This window comes from Megalobrama amblycephala, linkage group LG17 (genome assembly GCF_018812025.1).
Source record: "Megalobrama amblycephala isolate DHTTF-2021 linkage group LG17, ASM1881202v1, whole genome shotgun sequence".
NCBI classification, from domain to species: domain Eukaryota; kingdom Metazoa; phylum Chordata; class Actinopteri; order Cypriniformes; family Xenocyprididae; genus Megalobrama; species Megalobrama amblycephala.
Genome location: NC_063060.1, coordinates 4,263,904 through 4,288,416, shown reverse-complemented (window position 1 = coordinate 4,288,416; position 24,513 = coordinate 4,263,904). Strand labels below are relative to the sequence as shown.

Below are 24,513 nucleotides of genomic sequence, written 5' to 3'. Positions count from 1 at the left end.
TAAGTAGGCTACAACGTTGTCTTTATGAAAGAAACATTAATATGTCTATAAAGTTTCATATTTTATGCATTTGAGGCCTGAGACGGGTGGCGAAGAGAGAGGGAGTGGGCTAGCATTTGCCTTCTAAGTCATAGCCAATACCAATAGCCTACAAATAGCCTTAAATAGCCTGTGCATACAGTACAGTAGTATTACATCTTTTATAAATTGAGATTTTGGCCAAACGTATTTTACAACAGGAAAAATTGAACGCTCATAACCTATTGATGACGACGTAACACATAGCCTAATGTGATGCCATCGTTTTAATGACGGACAAATTGCACATTTGCACATATTCGCTGGTCAAAAACCCGGCGTAACTGCATTTGAATTTGACAAAAAAGTGACTGAGTGATCCCCGTCGTCAGCTAGGTAAAATATATTTCTAAGGAATTTCTTCTTTGATTTATGATGGCTATCTGCATACACTTAATTAATTAACATTTAATCGTATTATATATGGTCACACAGTATGGTTAATGTTTACGATGTTAATATGTATTTGCTCGCTAGATAATATTTTTAATCTAGTATTGTATACTCCCCGCTCTTCACATGTATAAACATAGTAAAACATGGTTTTACTACAGTAATGTTGTAGGAACTAAAAAACATTACAGAATCATCAGGTCACTGTGCTTCTTTATATTTTATAATGCAGAATGTAATGTGTGTGTATTAATGTGTTGAGAGGGACATCCCTGGATCACAGTGAAGTCAAACATCTTGGCTCACAGAAGATTGCTGTTGTAATTATTTTTAAAGAAGCCCTGAAACCCTGTATATATGTGTGTGTGTGTATATATATATATATATATATATATATATATATATATATATATCGCCCTTTTTTTTCAGTTTCAGTACATGCCCCTCAAAAGGTCTGTGCACGGCCCTGTTTTTCTGTGACTTTTTAGTAGCTTGTTTTCTAATGTTCAGAGTTGATCTGTTGATCAGAATATGTTGCTTGTCACCGTTGTTGAGATTCATACGCTGATTTTTGATGTCTGTGTGTGCCTAATTTTTTTTTTTTTGTGATAAGGACAACTTTTAAAAAAAATTTGTATTGTAAAAGTTGATCTTCCGCTGTAGAATCACAGTGCTGCTGTAATCAATAATGTAAATCTAACTCAGAGATTGGGCTCTAAATGAGTTCAGTGATTCAGATCAAATAATGATTATATGAAAACATAACCAACACCAACTGATCATCTTTTAACTTTGCTTGTCTGGTTGGTTTTAATGCAGTTAAAACTGCCCAAACAAAATCTAATATTAAAAAGTCAAGGGTCAAGAGCTCAACTAAAACAAACCCTGACCTTGAAGATGGTAACTTAAAAATTGTGATTTTCTCCTTTGGTGAAAAACTATAAAAAGGTAAATGTTTGGAAAAAATGTCTGTAGAACAGCCAAAACAAATGTTCCAACTGCTCATCACCAGCTCCTTGAATTCACACACACCACGACAAAATGGCGTCATTACCTGCCGCAAACCAGTGTGTAGGAGGCGTGGTCAGGAGAAAAACTTCATAATTTAAGTGCATTTAACTTACATTTATTAACACATTCAAATACACCCACAAATTAGTAGAATATACTTATATTTTATAAGTAATGCAACCAAACTTAAATATTTTAAGTATATTGTAATTATATTTTTAAGTAAATATAAAATCCGGGCTAAGAGTGCACCTATGATGGCTTGAGGATGAGTAAAGTTTGGGTCATTTCATTTTAAAGTGAACTAATCCTTTAAGTAAACTTTAATTTTAAGATATTAGGTGGACTGAACTCAAATGTTCAAAAATCATGTTGCTTTAGCTAATTTTAATTGATTAATGCGGTCTGCACAGTGCCGATGCATCTCGAACAAGCCTGTTGTTTTCCCTTCGAAATGTCACTTCCTCGAGGATGATTAGGAACTGGCCTGAGAACTCAGGGAAATAAATATTAAACAATATCCCCAAGAATATATGAGTTGTTTGAAGCATTTCGTTTAGAGCAAGGAAAACATCTGGAATATTTCTTAATACATGTTTTTAAAGTTAATTGAAAGTTTGGGTCTGTAAGATATCTTGTTTTTGAAAAGAGTCTCTTATGTTCACCATGCAAGGCTGCATTTATGAAACAGTAATACTGTGAAATATTGCATTTTTAAATAACTGTTTTCTATATGAATATATGTTAAAATGTAATTTATTTCTGTGATGCAAATCTGAAATTTCAGCATCATTACTCAAGTCTTCAGTGTCACATGATCCTTCAGAAATCATTCTCATATGCTGATTTATTGCTCAAGAAACATTTATTATTATTATCAGTGTTGAAATCAGTTGTGCTCCTTCATATTTTTGTGGAAATGGAAGTAGAATGTTGAAGGACAGAATGTTTAAGATTCAATTGAACTGAATTTCTCCTTGTGGCAGATGTAAACAGCTAAATAAAATCAAATTTTAATAGAGATAAGAAAAATATGCTGCTGCTGTGGATAGGTCAGTAATATATTGAAGTGTCCGATAACAGCTGGAACAGATGAATGCAATCTCACCTTCTGCAGCAGAATTGCATTATCAGCATTTGACACCAACCGACGAGAACGTGAGAGTCCCTAAAGAGGCCCAGTGCTTCCCACAGGTTTGAAATATACTTGCGGTGGTAGCCTGGCAAAAAATCCTATTACCTATGGCACAAAAATGGTCTACTACATGTGACAAACAAATAATGTGTGATTTTTTTTTAACAGTATTTTTATTTATTGAAATTAATTTTAATTACATAGCATATTACATTTAATTACATACTAATATTATGCATTATTATGCATTGTAAATTATGCAAAATTACAGCATTTAAATGGTTCTCCTTTTCCTATGTTCTCCTTGCTGTCATATAGTGTCTCTCTCAGTGAATGGGACACACATTTTACTAGTAAAATTTATAAAATGAATAATATATGTGTCAAATAATGTTCTTAGTCTTTTTTTCCTGTGGGAGAGACTACAGTAATTAACTATGAATTAAATGGAAATAAAATTAAATACAATTTATTGTGTAACCAAAATACCAATAATTCCAAAAAGAAAAAGAAAACGCACATAACGAGCAAGTACGAAACGACCAGTTAATCGATCGCGGATGGTCTCATTATGTTGCGTGGATATAAAAGTATAAGAGGATAAAAATAATAAAAGCAAAAATGTGTCTCTGAATATACTTGGGCGGCCGTTATTATACGTGGGCGGGCCGCCCAAGTAAAGTCTGTGTGGGAAGCACTGGAGGCCCTTCTGCTGAAGAGGTTATTCATTTTAAAACAGTCCATTTTTGTTTTTAACCAGATTTGTTTTGCTAGCAGTGACCCTTTTTAATTAATATTGCAATTGGTCTGAGGGCTGAGGGAGCAACTTCTGGTGACACAAAAGTAAGGTGTTTCACTGTGAGATAAGGCAACACTAATGGCTCTTCGGCATCTCTGTGACAACGGAAGAGATGCGGTTGTATTTTGAGTCTTTCTATCTCTGAAGGGCAAATGGCTGTGACTGCATCTGAGCCAAGGATCATGGGATATGCCAGTGAGGTGTCTGATGTGATTTTAAGAAGCTTGTGCTGTTGTTATTTTTCAGGTTATTTATTTGGTGTTTTTTGATACTGCTCCTGGAGGCCACTTTTATGCACATTTGATGTTTCTCGGCTCATTAGTGGTGCTATGCTGTGCTTTGAATCAAGACTGCATTTCATTTGTTCAGAAGTGAATGTTTATCACTTCTATGCACCTCTCCCTGGGCGCTGCAATGTTCTTGTGATGTCACGCACACCCACATCTTCGTGAAATTGGAAGTGTTCGCTGCTCCCTACACACTCAGCAGGGGTGAAACATCATCAAATACAGATGGCACTTGAGTCATGCAAATTAGGGGTTTGGGTATGATGACATGAATATAAATACATATGATTAGTAAATTATATAATATTATATTGGTAATTAAATTGAATACAATATTTACAATATTTCATTAGTAAAATAATTTAGGCTAAATTATACCCTTTAAAAAAAAACTAAATTTAAAGGATTAGTTCACTTCAGAATAAAAATTTCCTGATAATTTCCTCACCCCCATGTCATCCAAGATGTTTATGTCTGTCTTTCTTCAGTTGAAAAGAAATTAAGGATTTTGAGGAAAACATTCCAGGATTTTTCTCCATATAGTGGACTTCACTGGGTTTCAACGGGTTGAAGGTCCAAATGTCAGTTTCAGTGCAGCTTCAAAGAGCTCTACATGATCCCAGATGAGTAATAAGAGTCTTATCTAGTGAAACGATCTGTCATTTTCTAAAAAAAAATAAAAATTGATATACTTTTTAACCACAAATGCTCGTCTTGCACTGCTCTGCGATGCTCCACACATTACATAATCATGTTACAAAGGTCACGCGTGACGTAGGTGAGAGTACAGATTAAGCCAAACTCCCTTTACAAAAGAAAAAAAAGGGCAAAACATTGACATCGGACAATTTTGAAGTTGGAGGAGAAAATGAGTTTTTCACCCAACTGCAGTACTTCTGCCTACGTCATGTGTGACATTTCTGGCGGATCGCAGAGCAGTGCAAGACGAGCGTTTGTGGTTAAAAAGTATATAAAATTTTACTTTTTTAGAAAATGGCTGTTTCGCTAGATAAGCCCCTTATTCCTCGTCTGGGATCATGTAGAGCTCTTTGAAGCTGCACTGAAACTGCAGTTTGGACCTTCAACCCGATGGCAACTGTTGAAGTCCACTATATGGAGAAAAATGATGGAATGTTTTCCTCAAAAACCTTAATTTCTTTTTGACTGAAGAAAGAAAGACATGAACATCTTGGATGACATGGGGGTGAGCTAATCATTTAATGACAAATATCTGTTGGTTTTAATATGAAAATAAATTATTTGTTTGGAGTCATCTCAACTAGGCTGTTTTGTACTCCAAGATCAAGATAATTGCTTCACTATCACTATGCTATTGACAATGGACCTTGTTCACAGAAATGGTAGGCTAATTGAACCGCAACTGAATTTTTGAGCGCTATATACCAAATACATTTGCAGAAATGCACGATGAGTGATTTTGTGTGTTTTACAAAACAAGTTGGACATTCCAATCTTCCGTGATGAGAGCAGCATTAGTTAGCACTAAATCAGTTAAAACGTAACCCCATGTTTTAACTAATGCAGATCAATAGTGATAAATCATTGATAAATGAGTTCATGTTTTACCTGACAGACTTCAGTCCTTTAGATGTGATGATGTTGACTTTTACACTCATTGACATTTAAAAAGCTTATCTTCTGCAAGAAATCCATTTAAACGGTGCAGTGTCCATTGTGCGTCACATGCTGGCGGTGCTGCAGTTTCAAAATGCCACCTGATGACACATAGATATGTATATATTTTTATATTACATTAGATTAGTCCAACCCTGTGTTAACAACTAGGCTATTCAGGAATGCCTGGTCATATAAAACTATAAAATTATTTAAAGATGTAATATTTTTACAAGATGTAAAAAGTCTCAGGTGTTCTCAGAATGTGTCTGTGAAGTTTCAGCTCAAAATACCCCACAGATCATTTATTATACCATATTTTAAATGCCCATTTTTGAGTGAAAGCAAAAACATGCTGTTTTCATGTGTGTATCGTTAAATGCAAATGAGTTGCTGCTCCCCGCCCCCTTTCCAGAAGAGGGTGAGCCCATACAGTTCATGCCTTGGATACTCTGCCAAAAACTAACAAAACATCTGTTTGGTTTTGATGATCATCTCTATCACGGCCACACTCAGGATACTTTGCAGTTCTTTATCATGAAGGTAATTATCTGCAGGTGTTTTAAAGCCATAACAGGTTAAACTTCTGATACATGATTTTCTGAGCTCACTATCCAAAGCAGAAAGCTGGCTGTCAGACTGTCAGTGTATTAAACTGATTTCTCTTACGCTTTGTCGCACTTAAACTGTGAAATACACACAAGGTTATGTCAAAAACACATAAAAGTTCACATAAACACAGTCATTTATGCAGTGTCAGACTGAGCAAAATTATGTCATTTGGTACTGCCAAAACATCTTCCCCAGAGATGTGAATTTCTGTGTGTGAGAGCGAGAGGTAGAAGTCTATATGAAAAGTTTTCTGCTGATAGTCATGACAAGGTAGTTGGGTAACAAAGCAGGAAGGTGTTAGTATGCTGCGGAGGCAACAGGACTGTTGAACAGCCTGGAGGGGGTGCTGAGATGTCCATACTGAGATGGGCTGGATGTCGAGACCGGGAATGATTGGATTGGAAAATGATCCAAGCTGTCTAAACGTTCAACAGCAGGTGGTCTGAGCTTGCAACATGGCAATCCAGGTGTCTGGCAACAGAATACTTGCCTGCTATTACAGCAATTTCTGCAGTGTCATTTTCTGGCAGACTGTACAAAATTCTGCAAAAGAGATGATTAAGGTGGTGTTTTACCCTTAAAGAAGTTGTGATAGTCTTTTCTTCTCTGTTGTGACATATATCAATTTATTCCATTGGCAGACATTTATGTTTGTTTTAAAGGAGCAATATGTACAATTTTTGCAGTAAAATATCCCAAAACCACTAGGCCAGTGTTATATATTTTGCTCACTTGAGTACTCACAATATCCCAAATGTTTCCAACTATTTGTAAATTGTGAGAAATTTGCTATTTTAACCAAGGCTCCGGGAAGTGTGAGGAGTCGCCTGTCAATGCTGTCATACCCGCGTTACCCTTGGTTTCCAGTTTTATTTTGTAGAAACCATGGATATATTACATGTTTTAATAGACAAGGGAACAACTGTTTGGTTTCATTTATAGACATAAAACTAAATTGTTATATAGCTCAACACGTTTAGTCTTATTGTTTAAATCTAATTTTCCATGCTTTACCGTGCCTCAGAGAAAAACACTATTTTGTCAAGTAGCTAACACAGCATAATCAGATGCAGCTTTATTTTTAGTAACAGTAATACAGCATTTTCTCCATCATACAATACGTTTTAAAATGAATTGCATGCCATTTATCAACACAAGCCATCCAGCATTTAATATGATATTCTAAAATCGAGATCTATCTTACTGCAGTGTGTCTCAAACAAGTGTCTCACAGCAGCCACCGAACGAACTCTCAGAGTAACATTATAACATCATTTTTAACACACTCAAATGTATCTAATATGATAAACAGTGCTGCGTTACCCCATACTTATGACCAGAAAAGCGGAAGCGGCGCCGACTACTGTGGCACAAGAAATGTTCCGCTGCTCACGGCGTGTGATGTGTTTGTCTCTAATTAACAATCGCTCCAGCGGCGTCGTTCAGCTCCACAACACTCGGTCCTGCTCTGCTTAGTAACATCTACAGTAACGTTAACAATTGCATCCATGAACATGATTTCTGCCCAAGTCCTATCCCGATTCTTTTCCACCGGCTGTGAGGTGAAGACCACATGTCCCAAGATTCCACACTCAAACTTGGCGCCATCAAGCTACGCCTTTGTTTTGAATAAGCGCCCCCTAGTTGACGTATGATGTCTGCGTGAACAGGCTGCGCAGTGCATGTAAACAAACATTGACAGGAAACATATGCTATCATTTTGTTCGGTCTGAATGCAATGATTGAACAAAGCACGGATGGTCCTACACCTTCCACAGGCAATATACATTTATAAAAATACATTTAGACCGCTTAACATAGTGATTACTATCAGGATATGAGGAGGATATCAGGAGGAGAAAATGTTTCTGTAGAGATTCACCCATTGCACCTTTAATTTTGAAATAAAATTTGTTTAATTTTTAGTTTTCAATTTCTTGATAATTTGCTCACCCCCAGGTCATCCAAGAGGTTTATGTCTTTCTTTCTTTAGTTGAAAAGAAATGAAGGTTTTTGAGGAAAACATTCCAGGATTTTTCTCCATATAGTGGACTTCAACAGTTACCAACAAGGTCCAAATATCAGTTTCAGTGCAGCTTCAAAGGGCTCTACACGATCCCAGATGAGGAATAAGAGTCTTTTTATATATAATTTATAATTTATATACTTTTTAATCACAAATGCTCGTCTTGCACTGCTCTGCGATGCACCACACGTTACGTAATCACGTTGGAAAGGTCACGCGTGACGTATGCAAAAGTACCGATCCAGTGTCTAAAAAGCGAACATGCAAAGACTAAGTCAAACGACCTTTACAAAAAAAGGTAAAACAAAGATGTTGGACAATTTTGAAGTTGGAGGAGAAAATTAGATGGATTTCTACGTCACGCGTGACCTTTCCAATGTGATTACATAATGTGTGGTGGATCGCAGAGCAGTGCACGATGAGCATTTATGGTTAAAAAGTATATCATTTATTTATTTTTTTTATATAAAATGACGAACGTTCCTCTAGATAAGCCCCTTATTCCTCGTCTAGGATCATGTAGAGCTCTTTGAAGCTGCACTGAAACTGAAATTTGAACCTTCAACCTGAAATCCACTATATGGAGAAAAATCCTGCAATGTTTTCCTCAAAAACCTTAATTTCTTTTCGACTGAAGAAAGAAAGATCTCAACATCTGGGATGACATGGGGGTGAGTAAATTATCAGGAAATTTTAATTCTGAAGTGAACTAATCCTCTAATATCTTAAGTGATTTTGCTTCTTAAGCAAATGTCTCTTGATTTAAGAATGTTTAGATATTTTTTTGCAGTCCATGCTGGGCATTTCATGTCAGTCAGGAACCAGATAAAACCAGCAGCCTTCTGATGACTGGACCGGAGCACCATTAAACACCTCCAAAAACATTTGTGCTTCAGTCTAGTATGAACTATAATTTGCTTCCTGCAACACAGCGGAATCCAGCTGGTTCTATACACACAGATCGATCTGTTGACAATCACTTCAATGACTCAACTGTTGCCATGCCTGGAAAATGAACTCATTTAGGCAAAGTGGATAAAATAGAGGACGCTTCTTCTTCTAAGACAGAATGTCCCACTTTTCAAGGTCTCTGCAGGGATTTTGTCAGAGCTATTGTTGACTAAAGGCTTTGTGCTGTTGAAAGTATCTCTGCAGACTTTTAAGGGTTCATGCGGTGAACGTACAACAGGGGGTTTCTGGAAGGAATCCAGGGCAGTGCAGCATATACGAAGACTTTGTTCTTTGCATTGTCAAAGTTCTTTGTCTGTTTTTTATAGATCTTTGATCATAAGAGAAGCTTCTGCTGACTTTACCAGAACAGCTCTGGTCCCTAGAGCGATCACAACATGAGCTGAAGCACACTTTCCCCATGCCTCTGTTGTTTCATTTGGGGTTTATGCATGAGTGCTTTTTGAAAAGGGAATGACACAAGAGGGTTAGAAAGGCTTTCAATTTTCTTTCAGAAGCGGCTGGATCACTAGAGGACTGTCAAAGCAGTCTTGATGGCACCTCGGGGACATGTTAATAGTCTCTGCGGCAGCTAGATGGATGGTTGACTTCTACTGTCCCCGCTCATCAGTCGGACACTCACCATCCAACACGAATACCCTCAGTTTAATGCAGCACTTTGAAAGGCTCGTCTGGAGAATTCAGTGGTTTGCTGCTGGTATTTTCTACATTGCTCTGTTCTGTGAGATAACATGTTTGCAAATAGCTGCCTTCTAAGGGAGAGTGGTTATCAGAATGAAACCCCACAAGTGACTGCCTTGTGTGCAAAAGCATCTATCAAATGTTTACATGTTGGAATGCTCTGAATAGTCAGTAAGTTGGTATGCTACACAAATGACTCAGTTGATTCCAATGGAGTTTAAGCGAACAACATGCTCATTTTGTGACAGTTTCATCTTTTTTATACAACTTTATTGTAAAAGTACAAAAACAATGAACTTACACAGTATGTCACTGAAGACAGAAACAAAATAATCAATAAACATCTCATCAATGTAGGGAAATTAGTAAAGAAGAGGACGTTATGAAGCATTACATGTTACACAACTAATATGAATAGCTCAAGCAAACACCAGCCTCCACACACACATAAAAAAATGTGTTTAACAAACTTATTAAATCTCATGCTAAAGCATTTGACTTTTTTTTTCTTTTAAGTTTGGAAGCTTGTCTGAGTTATTTTTCACCTCAAAATAAAAACAAAACAAAAATGTTGCATGAAATCAAAGCCTATTATTAAGTGTAGCATGACAATTAAGCATATTCCCCATGTGCCAAATGTGTCATTCTCATTGTTAAAATAATTGCATATACATACTCGTAGATTATAGTAGTACTTGTTGTACAATCATAACTACATTGTATTTTGAGAACCTAATAAAAATCATTGAGAATATAGAGAATTATATATTAAAAAAAAAAAAAGAAAGAAAAATAAGGCTACACTGTGGGAAAATGTGCTTAATTGTCATTTCATAATCTTGTATTTATTTATTTTGATATTGGGGTGAAATACAGGTGATGACAAAATTATTAGCCGCCTATGAATTATTTAATTATTTTTCAAATAATTCCCAAGTGCTGTTTAATGGAGCAAAGACTTTTTTCAAAACAGCATTTCTAAACAGTTTATAGTTTATTTAGTAAACGTGTTTATAATACAAATAGAAACTAAATTATAACCAAGAATTAAAAAAAGTCTACAGGTCAAAATTATTAGCCCTCTGATGTTAAAGGGGACCTATTATGCCCTTTTCACAAGATGTAATATAAGTCTCTGGTGTCCCCAAAATGTGTCTGTGAAGTTTCAGCTCAAAATCCCCCACAGATCATTTATTATAGCTTGTCAAATTTGCCCCTATTTGGGTGTGAGCAAAAACACGCCGTTTTTTGTGTGTCCCTTTAAATGCAAATGAGCTGCTGCTCCCGGCCCCCTTTCCAGAAGAGGGCGGAGCTTTAACAGCTCAACAACAACAAAGCTGGAGAATCTCACGCAGCCAAAATGAGGATTGCCAGGATAAATTTATGTAGTTGCTGTGGAGTTGATTCAACTCATCCACTAGCATGTGCCGTCATGTTCATCTTTTGTGTTGAATTGACCCTCGTTTGTGAAGCAGTCCGGCGTAAAATGACGGCATGACAACAACACTCTACTACAACAACTCTTCCTCTTCTCTAAAGCAGCCCAACATGGCCTGATCCCCTTTATTGTGTGTTCTCGGGGGCGGGTTTATGTAAATTCTGGGATTTGTGATGTCACCAACCCAGAAAGAAGCTTGTTGTAGTTCCTACCAGTCCTTTGTTGTAGTCCTTAAAAAGCAAATTCTGTAAAAGAAAATATCTCCCTTTGCATTGAACTTGAGCATCATAACTTTGCAGATGTTGTTTATGCTCAGACAGCAACATTACACACTAACTAAAGTTAAAAAAGTGAAATCATAATCAAGGACCCCTTTAATAGTCAATGTATCGTCATTTGTTGTTGTTTAGTTCAAGTTTCAGGCACGTCTTCTGAGTCGCCACAGCCCATTCCTCCTTAGCAAATCTCTCAAGCTCATCCAGATTTGTTGGCCACCTGGCATGGACTCTGGTCTTCGTTGTGCCCCACAGATATTTCTATTGGATTCAATTCTGGGCTTTGTGCTCATTTGGAAGTAGTTCTTCACCAGAAGTGAGGTATGTTTTGGGTCGTTATTATGCTGGAAGACAAAATATCGTCCCAAACCAAGTTTTGTTGCAGAGTGCCTGAGGTTGTCTTTCAAAATCTTCTCATCATCTTCCTTTTTCAGGATTCCCAGTCCCAAACGCACTGAAACATCCCCACAGCATTATACTCCCACTGCCATGTTTCACTGTGGGAATGATGTTCTTTGGGTTGAGCGTCTTCCCCTTCTTTCTCCAAACATATGCAACATCTCTATGGCCAAAGAGCTATAGTTTTGCCTCATTTGACCAAAGGACACATTTCCTGTATGCATCATTTTTCTCCAGGTTATCCTTGGCAAACTTCAGTCTAGCTTGGAGGTGTCTCTTCTTCAGAAGTTTTTCTTGGTCTGCAATCTCGCAGTCCATTCCTGTGCAGGGCTTTAGTGACCATCTTCGTTGAGACATCAATCCCAGACTTGGATAAATCATTCACTAGTGTCTTGGCAGTTGTTCTTGGGTCTTTAGAAACCTCTCTCACTAGTTTTCTTTCCAAAGTTTTTGAAATCTTTCGCTTCCTGCCTCTGCCAGTCTTGTGTGGGTCTCTTCAAACTTCTTGATAAAACTTCTCACAGTAGTTCTTGACACTTAAAAATGCTTTGATAAACGTGTATATCCTTCCCCTCCAGTATCTCATCAGCACATATTAATTTACTAGATGTTTTGCAAGATACTAATCCTCATCTTCAATGGACACACCCCCTACTGCTAATTGGCTCACTTTCTCTCCTCCTCCATCATAAGTGGACATGCCCCCTATTGCTGATTGGCTCACTCTGACTCCTCCCCCATTATGTGTGGACACACCCCTTCCCTTACAGCTGATCGGCTCACTTTGTCTCCTCCCTCATCATGAGTGGACACGCCCTACTGCTGATTGACTAACTCTCTCCTCTGCCATCAAGACTGGACACGCCCCCTACTGCCGATTAGCTACAAGTTTGTTGTGTTGCTTGGTCCGATCTACTTTCAATAGTGTTTCTCAGAAATCGCTTATTGCACTTTTAAGAGTGTGATTCAACTGAAATGCAAAATTACCTAAATAAACGGAAATGTTTTTAATAGATCTGAAAAAACACATACACATTACTGTTCAAAAGTTTGAAACTCTTGAAACGCTTTGATAAACGTGTATATCCTCTTCCTCCCTTGTGAGCATAAACAATTCTTTTTCTCAAGTCTAAACTAATTTCTTTTGTCTTTGCCATGATGACACTACGTATTATTTTACTAGTTGTTTTGCGAGATGCTAATCCTCAGCTTAAAGTGCAATTTAAAGGCTTACAAGATTAATTAGGTTAATTACGCAAATCATTGGATAACAGTGGTTTGTTCCGTAGCTAATAAAACATATAATTTCTTAAGGGGTGAATAATATTGACCTTTTTTTTTTTTTTTTTTTTTTTTTTTTTAATAATTCTTTTATTCCAGGCAAATAAAATAAAAAATAAGGCTTTTTCTCCAGAGGAAAATATAATAAGAAATGCCCTTGCTCTGTTAAACATCACTTGGGAAATGTTTGAAATTTTGTCTTAATTTTGTCTTCAGCTGTATCAGACGTGTTTCATGCAGTGAACCTTACTTTTACAAACCTGATTTATTAGAGGTTAAAAAAAGATCACATTATTTTACAGTACAAAACCATGATTCACCAAAACTGAATAACTGCAGGATCGGCTGACAAATAGAAATCATACCAAACTAAATTATCCACTAACTAGCTGTAATAGCACACACTCTATGACATCACTTCCTTCTGCTCAGTGTGCATACAAGAACTCAGCATCTAACAGGTTTGAGTCTAGGTTTTCCTCATGACGACGTAAACACGGGGCATATGGTGACCACACTTCCTGAGATGTGTCATTCAGTTTCTGTCTGATTGTGATACGGCTCTAAGAAGGGGGCTGTTCAATGTCCGTCTGTGCTTTGATTGGTCGAGAGTCACTAAACGCAGCTTCCTTTCCCTCTTCTTTTGTCTCTTCTTCTACTTTAACATCTTTCTTGCAGTTTATCTCGCCACCCTGCTCTTTCTTCTTTCGTTTCTTTGGGACAGCATCTTTATTTTCCTCTATCTTCAGCTCGATCTTTACTTCCTTTTTCCAGGCTCCAAAGGGGAGGATGTCCAGGTCTCCACCTGAGCTTTCACACAGCGTCGGCCCCGCCCACTCTGGAACCTCCAATCCCAGCAGCTTCATCAACTGGCCCATGACCTCATCTACATAGCCGTGGATAAGCAGGTGGGCGTGCTTGTCCTACAAAAACCAAGTAGCACTGTTAAGCAAAAACAACCAGACAGATTTTAAAGGGATTGTTCACTAAAATTTTAAATTCTGTCATTATTTACTCAAATCCCATGACTTTCTTTTTCATACAATGAAGATAAATGATGATGAACCATGTTATAAATAAAAAGGTTCCATAAACATAATAGTCATTATGACTTATGATCTCAAACAATAGCTTTTGTGAATGACAATTTAAGCCATTATTCACAGAAAACCATCACACATAGCTATTGTCTGACGACTAGAAGTACCCAAACAAACACACCCCTCCCTTCATTGCTCCGCCCCCAAAATGCACAAAATCCATTTTCAGGCCTTCCCACTTAGGTCTCTCCAGTGCTGGAAAGCGTCTCTAATATTAATGCAAATCCTAAAGCTCTTGCCTGATCATAACTCTTCTTTTTCCAGTGATATTCCTCTGATCCTTTCTCTTTTGTAATGTCTCTCAGCCATCTCTCTTTCTACAGTCTTTCTTCACATCTCCCTCTTGCTCACTCTGTCTCCTCCCACATCATGTGTGGACATGCCCCCTATTGCTGATTAGCTCACTCTCCTCCCCCATCATGATTGGACACGCCCCTTACTGCTGATTGGCTCACTCTCTCTCCTCCCCCTATCATGAGTGGACACGCCCCTTACTGCTGATTGGCTCACTCTCTCTCCTCCCCTATCATGAGTGGACACGCCCCTTACTGCTGACTGGCTCACTCTCTCCTCCCCCTATCATGAGTGGACACGCCCCATACTGCTGATTGGCTCACTCTGTCTCCTCCCCACTCATGAGTGGACACGCCCCATACTGCTGATTGGCTACAAGTGTGTTGTGCTGTTCAGTCTGATCCACTTTCAACAGCGTTTCTCTGAAATCTCTTATTGCACTTTTAAGAGTGCGACTGAGATGCAAAATTCCCTGAATAAACAGAACTGTTTTTCTGAAAAATAATATACATTACTGTTCAAAAGTTTAGGTTCACTAAGATTTTTTTTTTTTTTAAAGAAATTCATATTTTCATTCAGCAGGGACTCATCAAATTGATCAAAAGATTTGTTTAAAATAAAAATGCTGTTCTTTTGAACTTTGTATTCATCAATGAATCCTGAAAAACATGTATCACGTTTACACAAAAATATGAAGCAGCACAACTGTTTTCAACATTGATAATAATCAGAAATGTTTCTTGGGTTGCTGCAGGATTCATCATATTAGAATGATTTCTGAAGGATCATGTGACACTGAAGACTGGTGTAATGATGCTGAAAATTCAGCTTTGATCAAAGAAATAAATGACATTCTAAAATATATTCAATTAGAAAACAGCCATTTTAAATTGTAATAATATTTCAAAATATTACAGTTTTTTAAAATATAATATAATAACATTTTAACACCCCCAAACTTTTGAACCGTAGTGTATATGTGCTCCTTGAAAATTATTCGCCTGTTTCTTTCATTCTTTTTTTGCATTCTCTAGCCAGTCTGTGTGAAATGCACACTTTAATCAAACACAGCAGAGCCAGATTACCAACATTACAAAACTGCCCAAAAAATGTCAAATTCTATTTCTTTACATGTTAAGCAGCTATAATACCATAAACACCCCCACCCAAAATCTGACATGTGGAATAACACCTATATATGTCAGGCTTTGAATTTTAAACAAGATTTATAAAAAACAAATCCAATTTGGGAAATGAGATGTTGACAGGAAGTGGAATCAATGAGGCAAGTCGGAAAAAATAACCTTCAGATGAAACATGACTCAAACATGGGCCGATAACACGTCTTAAAATTAATAGGATTAATCCAATAAAAACATTCAAGCCACATGATGAGATCAGAAAGGAAACGAAAGACTGATGATATGAGCTTAAGAGAAAACCCATCTCGACTCTGACAAAGCTGCAAAGCTTCTTAATCAAAATTGTTTTAATAATGAGAATGAATGGTCAGAAAGGGTTTAGCGCAGCTGTGCTTTTGAAGGACACAAATTTGAGCGTGTGATGCTGTGTGTTCAAGCTCGCACATGCTGACAGATTTCAAACTTTCAAACTAAAATGTGTTTGTGTAAGTGTATGCATTTTAGTGTGGGTGAGGACTAAGATAAAGACTCTGCTGTCTGCATAGTCAGAATACTAACTGAAATTGATTCTAATACACTACTGCTCAAAAGTTTGGGGTCGGTAAGATACAGTACAAACAAATACAGTAAAAACAATTATACTGTGAAATATTATTACAATTTTAAAAAATCGTTTTCTATTTTAAAATGTAACTTATTCCTGTGTTTAAAGCAACATTTTCAGCATCATTACTCCAGTCTTCAGTGTCACATGATACTTCAGAAATCATTCTAATATGCTGATTTGCTGCTCAAGAAACATTTCTGATTATCATCAATGTTAAAAACAGTAGTACTGATTCATATTTTTGTGGAAACAATGATACATGTTTTCATCTTTGATGAATACAAAGTTCAAAAGAACAGCATTTATTTGAAATACAAATCTTTTCTAACATTATAAATGTCTTTACGGTCACTTTTGGTCAATTTAATGCGTCTTTGCTGAATAAATGTAGTAATTTCTTTAAAAATCTTACCGACCTCAAACTTTTGAACAGTAATGCAAGTGACTATTAAACACTGTTATACAAACAGTGCTCATCAAGTGAGATTTGACAATTAATTTCAAAAGACATCATATGCTAAAAACGTAAAATAGTCAAAACATGTTTGTGCATTTTGAGTGTTGGTGAGACATACATGTTTTGTAGGCTGAAGGTTGACTATAACCACCTTCCCTCCTGTACGTTTGGTTAGAAGAGGAAGATCTCCACTAGGTTTAATCTGAAGAGATGTACCCAACGTCAAGGCCAAGTCGGCTCGCCTGTGGAAACACACACACACACACACAATATCACCTGCTAGGGTCTGTTGTTCTCTTCTCAGAATTGGTGAATAGGTACATTCACATTAGTCTCAGCCTCTGTCGGTACACCCACAGGCCATCTGAGTCATAATGAACACACACAAATGTCACGTTTCAGTCTGAATAGCTTCAGCAATCACATTGTGGAAATGTGTTTATCCTTTTAATGATCCGTTTCTGCTCCATTAAGACCAATAAAAGGCTTAACAACTCTATAACCTTCAAGTGCTCATTATATACTGCAAATAAACTATTAAGCCAAACCTTCTGCTGTTTCTACCCAGTTTCTTCTCTGATTCCATTCATCATCATTTATTAATGCAAATTTGTATCATTAATATGCAAAACCTGTAAAGAACATGTTTCAGTCATATTTCGGCTCAAAGACAAAAGAAAGAAAGTAAGAAATTATATTTCACATATAGAAAGAATTCAGATCTTAAGAACCAAATTCTCATTATTGTAATGGCAAAAAAAAAAAAAGTCATTAAAGGTGCCATCGAACATTTTTTTACAAGATGTAATATAAGTCTAAGGTGTCCCCTGAATGTGTCTGTAAAGTTTCAGCTCAAAATACCCCATAGATTTTTTTTTAATTAAATTTTTTTAACTGCCTATTTTGGGGCATAATTAGAAATGCGCCAATTCAGGCTGCGGCCCCTTTAATAGCTCGCGCTCTCCGCCCCCTCCCGAGCTCTCGACTCCATTATTGCATAAACAAAGTTCACACAGCTAATATAACCCTCAAAACGGACCTTTACAAAGTGTCCGTCATACATGCTGCATGCATACATCGGATCATGTGAGTATAGTATTTATTTGGATGTTTACATTTGATTCTGAATGAGTTTGAGGCTGTGCTCCATCGCTAACAGCTAATGCTACACTGTTGGAGAGATTTATAAAGAATGAAGTTGTGTTTATGAATTATACAGACTGCAAGTGTTTAATAATGAAAATAATGACGGCTCTTGTCTCTGTGAATACAGTAAGAAACAATGGTGACTTTAACCACATTTAACAGTACATTAGCAACATGCTAACGAAACATTTAGAAAGGCAATTTACAAATATCACTAAAAATATCATGTTATCATGGATCATGTCAGTTATTATCGCTCCATCTGCCATTTTTCGCTGTTGTCCTTGCTTGCTTACCTAGTCTGATGATTCAGCTGTGCACAGATCCAGACGTTAATACTGGCTGCCCTTGTCTAATGCTTTGAACATGAGCTGGCATATGCAAATATTGGGGGCGTACATATTAATGATCCCGACTGTTACGTAACAGTCGGTGTTATGTTGAGATTTGCATAAGAAGGAGGAAACAATGATGTTTGAGACTCACTGTATGCCATTTCCATGTACTGAACTCTTGTTATTTAACTATGCCAAGGTAAATTCAATTTTTAATTCTAAGGCACCTTTAAAAGGTACTACAGAGGTTGTTTTCGATGACTGAGAAACCAAAGACTGTTACTGAGTTTTTGAAATGAGCGCATGCATAAGAACAACCCCCCTCCTTCACAGCTCATTTCGAGGGAACGCCTCCCAAAACCCATGCACGAGTACTGGAACACGAGTGTTTACCACCGGCATTCGCTGTGTCATATTAGTGGATTCATTATGTCGGACTCACCGCAGGTAACTCATAATCTGCAGTTGTTACTCCTGTCTCCTGACAAAAACATTTCATGTGGTGCCTGTGGAGTGTGGAAAGTTACTTGAGCGCGCAGCTGCCCACGTCTCTCACAAGGAACGTCATGGCAGTAATTGACAAGCCAGAGGGCCAATCCGCGCATGTCTCGCACAAGGAACGTAATGGCAGTGATTGACAAGCCAGAGGGCCAATCGTTTGGCTATTGAACTAGCATATTGCATATAAAAATTAGTTCAAAACCTGTGGAGGGCAGTAATACGCTTAGCAGCGTCTACACTGCTGGAATTCTAATAGAGGAGAAGAAGAAGAGAGCTAGTTCAAGATGAGCATTTCTGGTTAAAATTTATATAATTTTCAATTTTTTTCAGAAAATGAGTGATGGTTTCACTAGATAAGACCCTTATTTCTCATCTGGGATTGTGTTGAACAATTTGAAGCTGCAGTGAAACTAATTTTGACCTTCAACTGTTTGGTGCCCATTGAAGTCTACTATAAGGAGAAAAATCCTGGAATGTTTTCATCAAAAACTTTAATTTCTTTTCGACTGAAGAAAGAAAGACATGGACATCTTGGATGACATGGGGGTGAGTAAATTATCAGGAAAAGTTTATTTAAAAGTGGACTAATCCTTTAATTATCAACTAAATAATTTAACATTTTTTTTAGATTTTGAGCTGAAATACAGTATTTAAAAAAATAAAGAAAATTCTGAATCAAGCAGAATGGGTCAAAATGTCTGACTAGTCAGTTGTTGGATGGACCATTTTGTCTCCTAAATAAATGTCATTGCTATCCTGACATTTTAGAAAATATTTAATTACGAACACAAAATGCAACAGTAGTGGGGAAAAGGCTATAAGATTTTCACAGACCTGAACTGAACTGTAAAATGAGCAAAGCTGTAATAGCGCAATGACCTTGTACCTTTAATCACTCCTGAAATCTCTTTTCATCTGAATGGCATTAACTTTATAAAGTACAAGATTCAAAAGAAACCGCACAATACTTATATTTGATTAAATATTAATAAAAGAGCTGTTTACAAGATAAAGAATGCTGGTTCACTAAAAGCTCCATTAAATTTCCATTAACTATTATGACTTAGATGAAGAGCAACTTTCTGAATGCATGTGTAAAAGAGAGATTGGTTGAAAATCCAGACAAAAAAATCCAGACATCTTACAAAATGAATTATTGCAGAAGGCTAAGAAAATACAAGTTTTCTTCTAAAGAAACCACAAGTGACCTCAGACCATGAGAGAGAAAACTGAAAGAGTGAAAATCAGTGAATGTGAGAATTACGAATCTCCTTTAAGCCTGAACAGGAGCTTGCAGGAGTCTGATTGGTCTTCTCATGTGATTTCGGCATGTCCTGATTTCACCTGAATACACCATCAATCCCAGAATACTGTGCGTCCACTGTGAAAACTACATGCTTAGGCATGCTTTTGCCTAAAACACATTTGAAATACATCTAAAAAGGTGTGGTCACATTTCAAATACATTTTGCAAGCAAAAAAGGTCATTGTCTATTGTCAATAATGATGTATGAAGCACAGCTCACACATTACTCAATTTCAAACCAAGCAGCTTTCTGTTGGTCAATACAGTGAATCCGCATTACCAACACTAAACCCTGCGAGGGGTAATCTTTTGCCCTCATGCAAAATTCCTTTGTGCCTGGATTACTATCGAATCTATATCTACCTGACCTGCAGTTGAAGACATCAGCTGTTAAAGGGGACCTATTATGCAAAATTCACTTTTGCATGGTGTTTGGACATAAATGTGTGTTGGCAGTGTATGTACACAACCAACCTATGATGATAAAAATCTAACCACTCCTTTTTAAAAAAAAAAAAAAAAAAAAAAAAATCCCCATAAATCATAAAATCATAAGCAGTGTCTCAGAACAAGCAGTTTCCAGATCCCTGGCAATGTAAAGTCACAAAAGCCACACTGCCGTTTTAACATAGAACTGCCTTGAGCGAGCTCACAGCAAGTCCACAGTCCGCCATTGCTGCACTGATGAGAATGTCTCCCAGGCATTTTAGGTGTTCTGTAGCTGGATGGATTCATCCACATAGCTCTTTCCATTTGCTCCCTAAATCTGAGCCGCTGAAGACAAGGTGGATTCATTTTGTTTTTGAAGAAAATGCTCCGAAATTTGTTTATGTCTGCGCAAATCATTGCTTTGTGAAGAATGTCAATACAAAGGGACAATACGAAACATAAAGTCTCCAGAGTGATACTGGATACGGCAGTAATAAAGGTGAGGGGACTTTATCACAGTTCATCTGAGTTGATTTATGGATAAAGTTTACCAGTTTATTAAGCACCACCCGAAAAGGCATAATGTATATATTTGTTAGTTCTAATGAGTGTTTCTGTGTACTTCACTGTGTATCTTGATGATAATGCAAGGGAGAAAGAGAGAGAGAGAGAGTTTATGGATAATATTTTAATGCACATTTGCACTGTGTTTTATTAAGCTCTTACAGTGATTTTCTAGTGTGAAAACAGACGCTTCATATTTTGTGTGAAGTACAATAACCGTCATAAAACTCATCGGTAAACTGGCTTGTACTAATATAGTGGATAAAAAGAAGACAATATAAGTTATAACTGTAATTGAACTAAAATATACCTGTTCTATCTCCGTGCAGCATATTATGGCAAGCCGTTTTGACTTTTATTCACATCTCAGGATATGAATTCTTGATATCAACAATTCAGTTGTTGATATCAGGAATTACATTTCCACTAGTAACAATGTTCATTCTTGATATCAACATTTGAATTTCCACTAGTAAAAAGTAGCATTCTTGATATCTGTAATTGTATTTTCACTAGTGAAATGTCACCATAGGCTGCCATTCAAATTCAATTGTTGATATCAAGAATTGAGTTCTTACTAGTTGAAATTCCAATTTCACATATCAGAAATGCAGTTCTTACTAGTAAAAATAGTCATTTTTGATATCAATAATTACATTGCTACTAGTAAAATGCGAATTTTTGATATCAAGAATTCAATTGTCACTAGTTGAAATGTCAGTTCTTGAAATCAACAATTGAATTGCTACTAGTAAAAATGTTCATTTTTGATATCTGAAAATGTATTTCTGGAACATCAATTCCAGAACTCAATTCTTGATATCAACAATTGAATTTGGATGGCAGCCTATGGTGACATTTCACTAGTGAAAATACAATTACAGATATCAAGAATTCTAGTGGAAAATTAATATAAAAAATTTACCTTGTTACTAGTGGAAATGTAATTCTTGATACCAAAAATTGCCATTGTTACTAGTGGAAATCAGTGATGCACGGGTCAATGTATAAACAACCCGCACCCGACCGACGTTTTTAACTAACCCGCCCGCAACTAACCCGGACCGCAAAAAAAAGGAAAATATTGTACCCGACCCGCTTCCTGACCCGCATTTTTTTTTTAAGTAGTAAATGCTTATTGTAGCGTCATTGGGCCATAGACGTAAGAAATAGGGGTGTGGGGGGGTGTGGCCGCCCCCCTCCCATACGCCCCCCATCAGCCTCCCTGCCCAATAATATCCATTAATCCAGACTGTGGAGGAGAGAAATGTTTCAGGACCTGACGTGGTGCGCTCAGAGGTGCAGTGGCGAGAGCAGGCAGTTCTTGAGGCGGCCCATCATTTTCCATTTCAGCTGTCTAGATGCATATTATTGATGAATGCGATGTTTATGTTTCGACCTTGCTTGAAGAATTAATCAGCAGGTCAACTGAGAGAAGGCCCACGTTTGGAATAGTGTGAAAGCCCTTAGGAGCGCAAACTGTTCTTTTTCTGAATGTTGTATGATATAGCCTAGTGTTATGTAATAAAGGCTTGATTTATTCATTTATTTCGTTTCATTTTCTTAACAATTAAGATGCTGCATGTGTTTATCCAGTCTAAACGAAGTGTGCGTCTCTCCCCCGACTTTCCCAACAAAAATCCCGCCCCCTCTCAGAAAATACATAAAACTGACATTAATGAGCTATATGCGTTTAAAAGTAGCCTATTAAAATGGTACAATGGCATTGCTCAGTTCAACGTGTTGGGAAATCGGGCATTTTGTCCCGCGTCAGCATTTATTCAAAAGTTAATAACGCTCAACATTCAAAAGGTAAATAAGGATTTCCCACTTGTATTAGTAGGCTTAGGCTATTTCGCCACGTGAATGCCCAATTGAAGCTCTCACAAGCACAAAATGCAGGGATAGAATATGTTAATAAAGTATTTATTAATGCATTTTAGACGAACAAAAACAGGTAGGCTAAGCCAAAGACTGAGGCTACAATAGCTATCCATAAATAAATGTTCACAAATACCCATGAAAGTAAAACTGAAACCTTTAGTAAGTAAAACTGAAAATTACAAAGGTTTAATTGGCATCTTTATTTCAAACGACCCGACCGACCGCGACCCGAATATCATTAAAAATATTTTTGGATGACTCGTAACCGCGGGTGACCGCAGGCACCCACTCATTTTGGATCAACCCGCGCATCACTGGTGGAAATGTAATTCCTGATATCAAGAATTAGCATTTTAACTAGTGAAAACTGAATTGTTGATATCAAGAATTCATATCCTGAGAATGAATAAAAGTCAAAACGGCTTGCCATAGCATATATTCACAGTTTCTGACATTATAGTGTGTCCTGACTGAAACTTGACAGGGGAGAACAAGCTCTTGAAGCTCCGCCCTCTTAGGTCAGCACAGCAGCTCATTTGCATTTAAAGGGACCACACTGAAATGGCGCGTTTTTGCTCAACCCCAAAAAGTGGCAATTTTAACATGCTATAAAATATTGTCTGTGGGGTATTTTGAGCTAAAATGTCACATACACACTCTGGGGACATCAGAGGTTTATAAGCATAATATTAAAGAACTACAAGCTGCATCACATTATGAAATACAAAAACATAAAGACAAACCAATCGAACAATAAAAACTATCAAATTTTACTAGAAACTGGACTTCAGAGTAATGTTTACCTATACAAAATGTCACTAATCCCAAGTATGACCAATAGTATGTACTACTTATAGTAGGAAGCACCATTAATAACACACATCCCAATGTTTTTATATGAAGAAACTCATTCTTAAATCATGTAATATTGAGTGATCTTGTAAACTAGTAAACAAAAGGGCTTTTCACACTGCGCTTAAGCCCTGGGATGTCTTCGTTCTAAACACCGCTTTTAACCCCAGGTAAAGGAACGTTTCACATTTAGAATTTAGAAGCAGGGCTAGCACTGCTTTTTACCCAGGGTTTTGAAACCCTGCTCCGGAGCAATGACAGTGACACCGCAAATATGCAAATAAGAACGTTAACGCAGGGTAATGTACAGTGTAAAAGATTCATGATTACCCAGAATTAATCGTTAACCCTGGGTAAATTATGAGCAGTGTGAAACGTGAAGCAAGATAACCCAGGATTCCACTTACCTGGGGATTAGAATGACCCAGGGTTAACTATTTAAAGTGTGAAAAGCCCTAAAGTTATATTACAGGAAGGCACATGCAGCTTATGCCTTAAAGCAAACTCTTGACAGCCTAAAGAAACAAATCAATAAATCACTGGAGGAACTCAAATTGTAACTATTGTGAATTACAAAAAAGAAAGGGGAAAAAACCATATTCAAGCAATGCCTACTTCCAAATTCACATTTATTTTCCTTCAAACTCCAGTGGGTTTAAAAAAGCATGTGTAAGCCCAGAGGACAGTCACGACTCACGGGTCAGATGTGCAGCTGGTTTTGTGTGATTGTTTTGTATGTGTGTGTGTGTGTGTGTCTGTGTGTCGAGTTTTGTGAGACTGCAGTACATTCGCCGTATTATAATTAAGCTGGATCTGATGCTGTTGATAAAGATTGAGTATCTTAAGGATTTCTAGTTCTAGTTCTAGTTTTAATACT

The 24,513-nt window shown here is 37.1% G+C and overlaps 1 protein-coding gene across 3 annotated transcripts in view; it reads right to left on the bottom strand.

Annotated features, from left to right (window-relative positions):
• Positions 1-11,400: 11,400 nt before the first annotated feature.
• The window catches only part of sirt6 (sirtuin 6), a 33,522-nt gene continuing 20,409 nt past the window's right edge, over positions 11,401-24,513 (bottom strand). For 2 of the 3 annotated variants that reach the window (XM_048163334.1, XM_048163335.1), the window contains exons 7-8: positions 16,738-16,861; positions 11,401-13,942 (exon numbers count right to left, since the gene is read on the bottom strand). In XM_048163334.1, coding sequence (XP_048019291.1) covers positions 13,583-13,942; positions 16,738-16,861 — 484 coding nt within the window. In that variant the 3' untranslated portion in view covers positions 11,401-13,582. Of the gene's footprint in view, positions 13,943-14,718; positions 14,886-16,737; positions 16,862-24,513 lie in introns of those variants that run through there. The other variant, XM_048163336.1, reaches the window with a different exon arrangement.